At 43.6% G+C, this 13,296-nt stretch overlaps 1 protein-coding gene across 2 annotated transcripts in view; it reads right to left on the minus strand.

Annotated features, from left to right (window-relative positions):
- Positions 1–5,023: 5,023 nt before the first annotated feature.
- The window catches only part of MB21D2 (Mab-21 domain containing 2), a 108,298-nt gene continuing 100,025 nt past the window's right edge, over positions 5,024–13,296 (minus strand). The window contains exons 1-2 of one of the 2 annotated variants that reach the window (XM_037039965.1): positions 8,054–8,411; positions 5,024–7,833 (exon numbers count right to left, since the gene is read on the minus strand). In XM_037039965.1, coding sequence (XP_036895860.1) covers positions 6,569–7,831 — 1,263 coding nt within the window. In that variant the 5' untranslated portion in view covers positions 7,832–7,833; positions 8,054–8,411 and the 3' untranslated portion in view covers positions 5,024–6,568. Of the gene's footprint in view, positions 7,834–8,053; positions 8,412–13,296 lie in introns of those variants that run through there. The other variant, XM_037039958.1, reaches the window with a different exon arrangement.

Here is a 13,296-nt window from a genome sequence, read left to right on the forward strand (position 1 = left end):
TCGCTGCACACCTCGCCCCCCACCAATATTCATCTCCATTTCACTAGGCCAAAAATTCCATGAGGGTCCTCTCCACTATGGGGATTCAAGACTTGAATAAAATCTATGACATTTCAACGTGAATGGCTTTTTCCCCCCGAGACAGATACTTCTATGAAACCAACTTAGGCAGAAGAGAATTAGTTAAGTCTTTTAATATCCACTCGTTCTTCCATGTAGATAAGTGATTATCAATGAGGAGACTGTTGCTGCGTAACAGTATTTTGGGCTTAGGAGAATGTGCAGTTTGAAAAAGCACAGTCTGTAAATTCATTTTTAAAGATCCCTGGTACCTATAATTTTCATAATACAAATCTCAGAAAGCTTGTCAAAATATTTTTTGCTGGCTGTAGAAATACTTAAAAGACAGTGATTCTCCAATAGGAAAACGAAAAAGGGGTGTCAGAGAATTTTACTAGGAGAGGTAGAAGCTTGAAGTTTGTGTATTTATCAAAAGACTGCAGGGTATTCTAAGGTGGGAGGTAGAAAATGAGGAATTTCATGTAATGACCTGGGGCCATTTAAAGTCCTACATAGCTGCTGTTGAAACTGTAATAGGATCAAGTTTGGGCATAGAATGAATAGAAAATAAACAGGCAGTCAATGCCAAGGTTCAGAGGCCAGGGCCTTCACCGTCTCACCGAAGATGAGAAAACCATTCCTGGGCCATGTCCTTCTGTCCTGCTCTCTGTTATTCTTCATTATGCTTCCACTCCACACTATCAGCTTAAAAAAAAAAACCCACAGGAAAACTGGAAGGTCATTATGACAGCGAGGAAGGATCTCGCTGGCTGGAGTCACGCTGTGATCTTGTCAGGTCACAGGATTATGACAGGAGACTTGGCCCCAAGGGTTCACACCCTGAGGTGAACACGTGGTAAGCAGAGACCAAATTTAAGCGAATTATACTCGTATACCCAATCTAGTCTTACCTTCTTGGTTTTGTTTCTCTCAGAATTATTGTATTAAAAAAGCTGAAGAGAATTGATGTGTGAGTTCACCAAGGTCAACACTCAAGCTATATTTAGGGACCTGAGAGTCAGAAAAAATTGTTCAATTTTCCAGCAGGATCCTTTTGTAAGCCATAGCTTTGTAAGATGTCACAAAGACATCTGTGTGGAGGGCACAGTGAGATCTGTACCTTTGACCATGAGACTGGCCTTGGGGAGCTTTCAGAACAATAAAGCTGCCCTGGAGTGAAAGGAGGAGGAGGAGGGGGTAAGCAAAAGCAATCTGCTCTCACCAATCTGTCTGAGCTCTCCCTGCCGTTCCTATCCACCTCACCTCTGCTCATCGGGAGCCCCTGCCAGGGTCTGCAAATCCCATTTATCAGTCACAAACTGCCATAATTTCAGGTGTCTAAATAAATGTAAAAATCTAAAATTAAGATTATTTGGCAACAGAGGCAATCTTAGACGAGGTAGGAAATCCACAAAAGGAAGGAGGGGCTACCCCAGTTCTGCATGTTACAGATAAGGATGTAAAGTCAAAGAAGCAAGCTTTAGCCTCTACCCACACTCAGGCCCTCTCGGTGTCTATGACTGGACAGAAGATGACAGATGAAACGCATGTTGATGTGTCTGCCCCCACCAAAGTCACATTAAGAGTCTGCCCACCCTCTAACAAGAAAACAGACAGGCTTGTGAATGAAGAGCAGGATGACAGCTATGGGGGCCGGGTTACGGGGGTGGAGGAATCCAGTGAAAAGGAAAAAGGACTCATGGACATGGACAACAGTGTAGTGAGTGCGGTGGGGAGGGGGTATAAGAGGGCTAAATGGTCATGGAAAAACACAATAAAAATTTTTAAACAGTCTGCTCATCCTGAAAAGAAATGGAAAAGTAGTCCAGAAATTCAAATATTCTCATCTCAACTGCCGTACCCAAATAAGGCTAAATATGGCTTGAATGATCTTTGAATAGCAGTACTTTTACATGGAAGCTTAATTAACATTTGACTTTTCTGAAATTTCTGTATTGTTCTTAACCGCTTAGACCCAGGCACTTGGGCTCTCTGATATTTGCTGGATTTCTGGACCCAATCTGTTAACTGAAAACTGCCACTGGAACTTAGAAAACCAGGATCACACTACATTAGTGTGAAAGTTCAGAGCCATATAGCAAGTGGTCCATGAAACATGAGGCTTCTGAATGTATTGCTAACAGGATATCACTATAAAATGAAGAAAAACACAATTATTGTAGTTAAACTATTACAAGCTTGATTTCTATCATATACAATGCATGTTTTCTTAAAAAGTAAAAAAAAATGTATTTTCCAGCTGATTAACAGAAGGTAGAATTTTAGACATGTTGCCAATAAATCTCTGCTGGCAAATATTTATTCCAAACAATGCTTAGATCATACATTCTTTGTTTACCCACTGAGTAAATTACATCCTAAGAGGCCCATTTTTTTAAACTGGCTGTTGTCCTCAGGAGCATTAGCTACATCAGTTCAATCAGTTAAAAACACATAGGATTTCCCTGATATTAACAAAGTAACAGTAACGGGAAGTGATGCCCATCCTCCCATTAGTCTAAATAGTAGTCAGTGCTCCACTGAACGGCTGTTTGTCCCTCCAGATCAGCACATGGGGAGTGTGGACTAAAAATCTTCCCAATCCCTGTTAATGACCAGCTGAGAGGTGAAACAGCCACACATGAAGCTCTCGGACAACTCCAGGGAAAGAGGTTCTGGAGAGAGCTGGCTAGGACACAAGTTCAGGGACATCCCTGAAGACCACGACAGAGCTTTGGAGCAGCAGGCAGCCCCTGACCTTGGAGTCCCACACTGCTGCGAAGCACAAGGTTCCTTCTCCTTCCCAGAAATCCCACCCAAGGCTGAACTGCTTGGTACGAAGTCTTCTTCAGCAAGGTAAATGATCTGACCCAAAATAATCAGCCAAATGGGCTTAGTCCTCCCAGAAGAGTTACAACACAGTCACCCTAAAGCCTCCAATCACTGATTTGGAACCGTGCACGCACGCGCGTGCGCCTGTGTGTGTGTTTGTGCGTGTGTGTGTGTGTGTAGGGGGTCGGCAGAAATCACTAAGGACTCTTCACTCATCCTGGGAGCCACCTGCCTTCCTGCTTCCTCATGTGTCCACCTGAAAGTACAATCAGCGACATACACCTGCTTCTCGTTTTCTCTGAAACAATTCTGTACAGAAATTTCAGGGAATTTCTTATTTTGGATTAGGGTTCGTTCACTCTAAAACTAATCAATACTTGCATTTGGGGATCTTCCATATCAGATGACAAAGACAGACAGTATTGAATACGCTACTTCTAAAAAATAAGTGAAACCAGGTCTCATCAGAGAATCTAAAACCTGTTCAGTTAGTTACAGCTTGTAAATTCCCACAGCCAAAAAAGTCAGTAATAAGTAGTGTTGAAATTGTAACTTCAGCCTTAAAGTATTTTATATTGCACTTAAAACAGAAATGACATTAACCAATCTTCTGGGCTTCAGAAGATATTAGTCATTCAGTGATTTTCTAAGTTTCAGACAAGGAAAGGTATCAGACTGTAACCAATTTCCACCTACCTTCAACAATGTCTTTGGTTTATAGTACTTAAAGCAATTCCAGGGATTAAAAAAGAATTTATTTTATTTTTTTAAAGATTTTATTTATTTATCTTTAGAGGGGAAGGGAAGGAGAGAGGGAGAGAAATATCAATGTATGGTTGCCTCTCGTGGGTCCCCTGCCGGGACCTGGCCTGCAACCCAGGCATGTGCCCTGACTGGGAATTGAACAGCGATCATCTGGTTCGCAGGCCCACACTCAATCTACTGAGCTACACCAGCCAGGGCAAGAATTTTTAAAAATTATTAGATGCCAGGGGTCTCTGGATGTTTGGATGAAATTTAACCAAGAATCTGTAGGGTGCTCACTAGATCTACAGGTGGCGAAAGGAAAAAGAGGTGCCACAAGGATCGCTGAAGCCAGGTTCTCATCGCGCCTGTAACGAGATGTCGTGCGCAAACAGCATTTCATACATCGTCAATGTTGCTAATTGCATTGGAGGTGCCAATTCAAAGCACAGGTATAACCGTTTAAACTTGACTTTAAAGGGAGCCAGTGCCTTTGAATATGTTTGCTACTTCAGTGGTTTGTAATGGTTTCTTTTAACCTAGAAAGTTTAGCATAATGACCAAAGTATAATCAATTTTAAGACTTCACCAGGTACATATTTATGAGTTATAGTGGCTATGCTAGTCTTTGGAATTAATTAAATCAGCATAAACCAGATCTTAGATAAACTATATGGATACCCTTGATATCTGTCCTCAGAAAGAAGAGACACACACCAACTCAAACAGATTAAATACATTGAAATAGTTTGGTCTACCAGTTTAAACATTTTGATGAATTGAACCATGTTCAAATTGCTAAAAGAACTAAGTGTTGACTCATTTAAGTAGAAAGGCCAGTAGGAGGAGAGGTCTGACTTGGGGTGCGGAGGGCAGAGTCCGGTGAATCATGTTCCCTGCCCCCCAACCCCCAGCCCTCCACAGTGTCACCCAATGCCCATTTCATCCTCAGACTGGCTCTAGTCATGACTTTGTGATAGCTGTCACAGGGATAGAGGCCAAGTGCTTCCTCGTCCATGTCCAGAGTGCACGGTCTGCCCGGCATCCCCAGCTACGATGCGGAGCATGTCCCTGATTGGAGCAGCGTACAGTCCACGCCCAATCCCTAAGTAATGACGGTGGCCAGGGAAACGGTGATGTCCACCGGCCTTTAGGAATCAGGCTGCAGTGTGGAGCTGGGGCTAAAGTCATTTCCCAAGAAGGACATGGATTAGGCAGATACTAGTCAAAAATTCGGATAAAGGCAGAAGGATACTGGGTGTTCGCTCCATGAACAACTGGCCCCAAAGACAATAGTAAGCTCCAACTTTCCTGAAAGTTACTATTGGGATTGCTAATAAGAAAATAGTTCCCAGATTAAAAAGTAACAACGGCAACAACAACAACATTCCAAGGTCAGTATGTTCCTTTTATTATGATCATTTTTGTGTTTGACTTAAGGTGGTTGAATGATTTCGTTTTCATTTATAAACATTTACATTAATTCCCATGCAAAAACCCAAGACTGCATATGCCTGATTTCAAGCAAACCTTTAAGCCTGGACATTCAAGATCAAAACCAAAATGTCACTTGACCTTTTCACCAGCAGCCATCCCAGTCATTCTTTGGGAGATCAGCAGGCCCCTGACCTCTCAAACACCACAGCTGGCAATGACTCCACAGGAAAAGGGAATCAACGCCTTTAAAACTGTCACCTAAAACTGGCAGGAAAGTCCACTGGTGAAGACGGGATGGCTCTGCACCAAGGCTGCTGCCCACAGACATGTCCTGGCTCCTCTCTGTAGCAAACCCTGCTGTTGGACAGGCACGGTGTCTTCTGCCTGGGGCTTACAAATTCTTCTGCCAGTTTTCCTCAAAACTCAGTAGAAGCAAAGAGACTTTACAAAAAAGCTTACCTCTGTCACCCCAAAAGAAATGCGTACAAAGACACCTATTCTATCAAGTATATAGTTTCCCCGTTTCAGATAAAGTCACCCAGCAGGTATAAAGCTTTAAAAACTTCTCTCAGTAAGATAGGAACCAGGAATATCAAAGAGGGCAAAACAGGAGCCCAAGATTAAAGGGGAGCTAAACAAATGTAAAGAATCCCTTCCAGTGCTTGAGAGAAATGGGCTAAATGGGAAAACAAAGATCAGGTTTCAACAGACATCAAATTATATTAAAGCAAACACAATGGGACTCCGACAATGGCAAAGATTTCATTAGTGCAAATAACAATTATAATGGTATGTTCTTTAACAAGGATTAAATAAGGCTTCAAATAATTACACACACTAACACTACCATTTGGAAACCTTAATTCTGTTTGGAAAGTTATCAAACACACCCTCCAAACCTCTAAAGTTCTGATTTGAGGACAATTACATTCAATGAAGTTGCTCCAAAATGGAATTTGTAGCATTTTCACTTCCAAAGTCTACATTGCTTGTTGGAAAAGGGGAAACGACTCTGGCCACTGGGCAAAAGAATTCGATCCAGCAGTTCCCACGTTCAGATGATTCTCAAATATCTGTAGTGATGAAGGCTAATAAAAAAATAAAAACAAACAAAACAAATAACAGAATCCTTATGTGTCAGAAAGAGGTCTGTGTCTCCATTCCCATTAACAAATTTGCACAAAGTTTGAAATAGCAAAAAGCAAGGGAATTCATGGGCATCTTCACTTATGGCTCAAGTTCTCCTTAAAACAAAACAGAAACTAACTATGTGACGATAACTACAAAAAGTAAACAAAACCAGAGGCAGAATATGAAATAGTAATATACTGTTTCAGAGCCTGCGCCATCCTGCAGAAACAGGGGACTTACAATGTGTTCTTAACAGATCCAGTCTAGGCTGGACATGTAAAAAAATGGAAAGACAGCGCACAAACCACACAACACGTGATGAGAGGTTTAGAACCAGAGGTGGGGGCAGAAGGCAGCAAAATGCTCAGAAAAATTTGTCATCAATTCTGAAGTGGGGCCTCGTGACATCATCAGGGTTAATAAAGACGGAGATGGACTTCCCCGGGTTCTCAGTCACTAGCTGCTGCAGTTTTTTTGCCAAGCGGTCATCGGGCTGGTTGGGGTCCCCTCCGTCCGACTGTGGGGAGGGGATGCTGGTGGTGCTCCCTCGCCTCTGGAGCTCCAGCGTCAGCCGGTTGGCGGCCTTGACGTGCTCGATGGCGGTGCGCAAGTGCTCCGCGGGGTCTGAGCGGACGGAGGACAGCTTCCGCGCCTGCAGCATGACCGTCTCCTCCGACAGGTGCTCCAGCATGTTGCACTGAGGGATGAAGTAGTTGGGACACATCTTGTTGACCAGACAGTGCTGCAGGTCATCAATGAGGCCCAGCAGAAAGTGGGCCGCATAGTCTTCTTGAGCCAAGTAGTTGGCAGGAAGTCTGTCGCAGGCCCAGAGCATCATGCTCCGGAGGTGGTAGGGGCTGATGGCCTTGGGCCGCGACAGGAGTTTGATGATGATGGCTTTGCAGGCCTGGTACGCCTGCATGAGGCTGCTGGAGATGCACTTCTTCAACTGCACCTCGCTCCTGGCGAAGGACAGCCGCCACTCATTGTCCTTCTTCCCCTTGTAGGAGCAAGCAGGCACCAGGTAAAACCCACTGATGACCTCTTCCTCCGTGATCTTCCCATCCCAAAAGTGGTTCTCCATGAGCCAGCTCTGGGCCACCGCGGGCCAGCCCTTGAAAGATACCACAGGGACAATATCGTACAACATGCGACTGCTCCCCACACCCAGAATGATGGAGATGATGGTCCCATTCTTTTCTACCTTCTCCACCTTGGGCATCCCTCGCTGGGGTTTCTTCTGTATCTCCGACAGGACGATGCTAATGGAGTCATAGAACCAGTCGGCCACTTTGGTTGGGGAGAAGAAGTAGTTGGTGGCACCATTGATGTGATCCACGATGGTGCAGCAGTCTTTCCATTTACTGATCGTGCCCTCATCAAAGAGCCGGAGGCTCAGCCAAGAGTGGCACAAGGCTGAGTGGCGCATATCGAGTGTCACGGGCTGGTTACGGTCATGCAGCTTAAGGGCTGGCACCAGGAGGGTAAAGTCCATATCGTAGTCGGTCCCCCGGGCATAGATATTAAGCTCATCTAAGTCCAGGTCCACCACGCCTTCCCGGACGCCTCCAGAGAGCAGCAGGTACTCATTGGCCACTGGAAGCTTTTGGTCCAGCTTTTGCACCATTCCTAGAAACAAAGAGAGAAGAGTACTATTACAGGAAGCACAGACACAAGAGCCTCATGCACCGGTAAGTATGTGCAGACCTTGCAAAAACCACCACTCATTCTCCATGAACAGTGAACCCATCCTTTTCCAAGGGGGGGAATTGTGATAGATTCTTCCCCCTCAGTGATAGCAGTATCATTTTCAATCATAAACCTGGGCTCCCCTTTCCCCAATCATCACCTTGGTTAATGGTTTTGCCATCCACTCAGTCAGTCAGGCTGAAAAACCTCGGCAAGCTTCAACTCTTCCTTCCCGGTTCTCCAGCTCTGAGGCCATCACACAAAGCCAGGCTCTCTGGTCTCCTGCCAAGGCAGTCTCCATCCCCGGGCTCTCCCTGCTTAAAGTGGTTCTCTATACCAGTGGAAGTCAATGTGGGCTGTGGACACTGAGAGTGGGACACTTTCAGGGGGCAGTGAGGTCCTAACTGTTTCCAAAATGCTAACAGTCTGTCTTTTCACTGCATGGACACTTGAGTGGACGGTACAAAAGCAACGGAGGGCAAAGCTGCTGACACCTTCACCTTAGCCAAGACAATGGTGCCAACGCTTACATCCTCTTCATACTGAAATACAAAAGCTGTTTTTAAGAAAAGCACTCATGCCCGGACCAAGAGGCTCAGATGCTTGGAGCATCGTCCTGTGCACCAAAAGGTTGCAGGTTTGCACCCCAGTCAGGGTATGTACAGGAGGCAACCGATTGATGTCTATCGGTCTCTCTTTCTCCATCCCCCAACCCCTGCTCTCTAAAATCAATGAACATATCTTCGGATGAGGATTAAAAACTAAATAAATAAAGCACTTGTGTGATGTGTGACTCTGAGTTGTGGTCTAACTTAGCTGCTTTGTTCAGGGAACCCCATTTTTACTTTAAAAAACATTTGCTAAAATACGGGTATTCAGACAGGTATGTGATACACATCTTCATAAAAAATGACAAGGAGCCCGTGTTCATGAAAACAACTGAAATATTGCCAATAAAAAAACTTGGAGCTTTCAATAAGAAGATGACCTTTTAGAGAAGTCATCTGCATTGTGAGCTGCACATCTTCCCAAATAGTACGCTTTTCTGATGAGACTGGTGGCGATATAACAGAGGTGCTTGTTTGCTGACACTGAGCTCTGGCTGAGAACCACGTCTCCAATACCCACCAAGCCGGCACAGGGGATGCACCCAGCAGGCCCACAGCTGCCGCGATGGCCGAATTGTAAGTGGCTCGGGGGAATTAAACACGAAGTGCTGAAACGAAGGCCAGGCATAAATGACTGTTCTCGAACAACACACAAATGCACCCTCCGGCCTCCTGTCTGTCACAATACACTTGCTTGGGCTTTATTACCTGACACGGCCAGCATCACCCTCTGCGGCTTGTTTAACTACTTCTCCCCACAGAGTCAGAGAACCATCGCAAACTATAATTCCATTATTCATTGAGATTACTTTTAATCAGCAGTTTCTTATTCAGAGGACAATCCCAATGCACCTAAATAAGCCATATGCATGTATTTATGTTACCACTGTATTTCAGAACTTAACACTGATTTATTAAAAAGTTCTCTTTTTATCCTTTAAAGTCCTATTTTTCAAACCACACTAACCATAAAAAAGTCTTTTATTTAGTACCACTTCCTTCCATATGGATTGAAATACGGCAAGCTATCATTTTCTTTTTAAAGCAATCAATAAGTTATCCAATGTTAATAAGTTGACTTATCAAAAAGAAAATCCAGGGTACCTGATTTTGGGGCTCCTTCTCATACAACCTGTGTTACGATGAGGCACCCAGATTCTTCTTCAGTGAAGAACGACTGTCTCTGCTGCAAAGAGCCACCTAAACCAAGGTCATGCCCTGTGGTTGGGGTGGGGGCGGAGGGTGCACACCCAGTAACTGATCAGTGGGGAACTGCCCCGGTTCGGGACACTCTGAAGAGCCATTCGAATCCAGAGACCCTGGTGGAGTCAGCTAAGGCTGCTACTGGACCTGCAAGGAGTTCAGCTTTTTCCTCCACCCGTCCCTGCTTCCGGCCCCTTCCTTCCACAGCTGCAGAGCCTAAGGCAGCTCCCTGATAAATATCCTGACTCCCTTTCAGGGGCTGCTTCCTGAGGAACCCAAATTAAGACACTAATATGCTATTTAAAGAAAAAAAGAAAAAAGCCAGGGGAAAAAAAAAGACACCAACATACTACCCCAGCAAAAACAGTCTTTGTTACAAATTAGCACAGGAAATCTATGTTCCTTTTAAAAGTGTTTTCAAAGGCCCAACATTAACAATCAGGACTTAAAATCATATAAACAGCAAGACAGAGATTCACTTCTCATCATCATGTTTCGGTACGAACCCCATCTTCACAGTGGCACGGACGCTGCCACCCCGAGTTGCTCTGAAGGGATAACCCTGACTTTTTAGAAGCCAGAGTAGGTTATGAACATCGTTTTCACTGTTTTATAGAGTTACATGGAGGTCCAGTGACTTTAAAAGGGAAACTTTGCTAATCAAATAATTTACTCATCTTTATTTCAAATAGTTAAGTGTAAGTAGGAAAACTCATAAAATGCTGTATTGTCATTAGTGATTAAGATTTGAATTAGAAGTGGTGTTGCTATTTGGGTACAACACTGTTGTCCCCTTTGAGGCATAAATAACTCAATGTTCTGTCCATCCTTTTGCACAGAGAGGGCAGAACTAGCTCTGAGCACACCAACCAGAGCCTGTCTTTATAACCAGAATGATTCGTGCAGTAACGGGCTGAGGATAATTTGTTTACCAATGTGTCTCTGAATTTTGCCTTGGATTGTCACAAATTTGGATAGTCACAGGTGAGAAAACACTAAACTCCCTTCTGCCCCCTGCTGGTTTACAGAAGGTATGTTTTTCACTTGTTAGAATACTATACACTCTTTCCTCCCAATTGCTGCTTAAGCATATATGGAAAATGTTGACCCTTCTTCCAAAAAATCCATATTAGGTATTTGGGTAAATGCTAATATTCAGGAGTTAAGGTAATTTTGGACACTTCTTATTCCTTTAAGTGCAGAAGGAACTTGAGCAGCAAATAGAATATGGCTGAGGCTCGTTTGCTAACTCCTAAAAGTTAGAAACAAAGTCCCTCAGGCCACATTGTTCTGGAAGCTAATCCGATGTGGCATCCGTGTTTATATTTAGCCTGCCGGAGTCCATCAGTCTGCAGTATTATGATTTGGTAACACAAACTGGAGCCTTCCCCAGCATTGCACAAACTCAAATGCTGTCTTAAGAACTTTCCTAGGCTAAGTTTAAGTGCAAATGAGCTGACATCAGCTATCTATCACGGCAGATGGGTTGCCGTGCAACTAAAACCCAGCCAGGGGCTGGGAGGGAAAAAGAGGGGGAAAACAGTTCGGGTGCACACTTTGGCTGTAGGCATCGGCTCCCGCAGCGCCACCCCTCACTGACCCACAGATCTGTGTGCAACTGCAGGAGGGTTGCGTCGAGTGACTCCGGCCATTCAGCTGTGAGTTAAATTGCCCAACAAAAGGAGGCAGCACACTGACCGCTGAAAAGGAGGGATGGAGAAAGAGCTTATTCCTCTGGGTAGGTCTCTGCTTTTCATGGAAACATTGGCGTGTCACTTCGGCTCTTAGACCACCAAGTAAGACGGCCTTAATTCCTGCAATTGATTCCTTGATTTCAGTTTATTTCATAGCTACCACCTAAGAAGACTTTGACATTACTGGGGCCTTGGGTTGAAGGAACGAGTTCCCTGTCACCTACCTTGTTCTTTGCCAGTTATCTCTGGACTATCAAGTGTCAAATGTGGCCCTGATGCCCTTATATTCTAATGAATAAACCTTTGGCACATTCCACTGAATTCAAATAACTGATCTCCATTGCTAGAACCCAGAATGCCAGGTCACTGACAACAGAACACAAGAACTAGGTGTCATTTGAGATCCAGCAGGCAGCTTAATAAATAGCAAGCAGTTAAGTAAAATGAGTACCTGTATAGATTCCTTAAGAAAAAAAAAAACTGTTACCTATATTGAAGGAGAAAAATCTCTTAGAGTTAAAACTTTCATGTCTTCAACATTTTAAATTTTACCTCTATCTTCGACCATGTACATACAAAAATTTCTACGTAGCTAAAAAAGACCTGACTGTCTCCATAATGTTTATTGTTGCATAAGAAAGTGTTATGACTTTGGTCCCAACTGGAGGGGCACCGACAGCAGCGCCCTGTTGTGGCGAACCAGGACCCTGGCTGGGAGGACTGGCACGCCCTGGGTGGGACCGGGCCGCGAAGGCCCTTCCAAGATTCCGGTGCGTCCACTAGGGGAGCAGTTTCCTTGTGGTTAATAAACAATACACAACCTTCTGATAAAGTAGTATGATTTATGATTCAAAAAGGCAAATATTTTTGTCAAGCATACTTGACATTCTGAGAAACACTCTGAGAAGCAGGCATGGCCACCTTCTTCTAACAAAGTCACCCATCTGTGGGATTTTGAATGTCCTCAATTTGGGAAATAGTTTAACATTTCCCTCACTTATGACTGGAAATCATATATATATATATATATATATATATATATATATATATGAAATCCCTCATTTTATAGGTGAAAAAGAGACTGAGGTTCAAAGAGGAAAAGTCACCAATTCAAGGTCCCATGGCACTAGTGACAGCTTAAGAGCATTGTCTTATTTCCGCATTGGTGGCAAAGCTCAAAACGCCACATCCATGCTGTTCTCCCTAAGACAACGACCCAATGCTGTGAATGCGAGTGGTTCTGAAGGGAAGCAGCAGAGTCTCCAGCCAAAGCACCAGCTCTGTGCTTTCACGGGCCAATGTGATCTCGGACAGGCAGTAGAGCACACCTGACCGTGCACATTTATTATAAAGAGGGTGGGCGTGATTTGGCGAGAAGCTATCAGTGCTGTGTTCCCAGACAAATACACGATTAGACACAGGAAATGGAGAAGTGAGACACCAATAGAGCTTCCCAGCTTTTCAATAATCTGCTAAGTGATCATTAGTATTAATATAGTAATATGTTTTATAAATCAAAGAGTCAGTTTGGGCAAAGTTTCTGAGATATCTGCATGCTATTTTATTTAAATCTTTTGAAAACTCATTAATGCACATATGGCAATGATCTATTGACCAAATTATATACAGCAACCATATATAAATTCTCTTTATGGTTACTATATATAATATATGTATAAATACACATACACATATATATATATATTCAAAAGATGCCTCCTTAAAGAAGTCCTCCTTGATCTTTTCTAATTTTGACACTAATAAGCGCGCAAGAGCATTGGAGTCATTTTAAACAAACAAAAACCCCCATAAAACTGCCATTTTAGAGTTGATATAAAATGTCTAAGCACATAGTAGATATTTAACTAATTCTCCCATATGTTCTTTCCTTTCTCCAC

This window comes from Sturnira hondurensis, unplaced genomic scaffold (genome assembly GCF_014824575.4).
Source record: "Sturnira hondurensis isolate 20B ecotype Veracruz unplaced genomic scaffold, ASM1482457v3 Scaffold0000396, whole genome shotgun sequence".
Lineage (NCBI taxonomy): Eukaryota > Metazoa > Chordata > Mammalia > Chiroptera > Phyllostomidae > Sturnira > Sturnira hondurensis.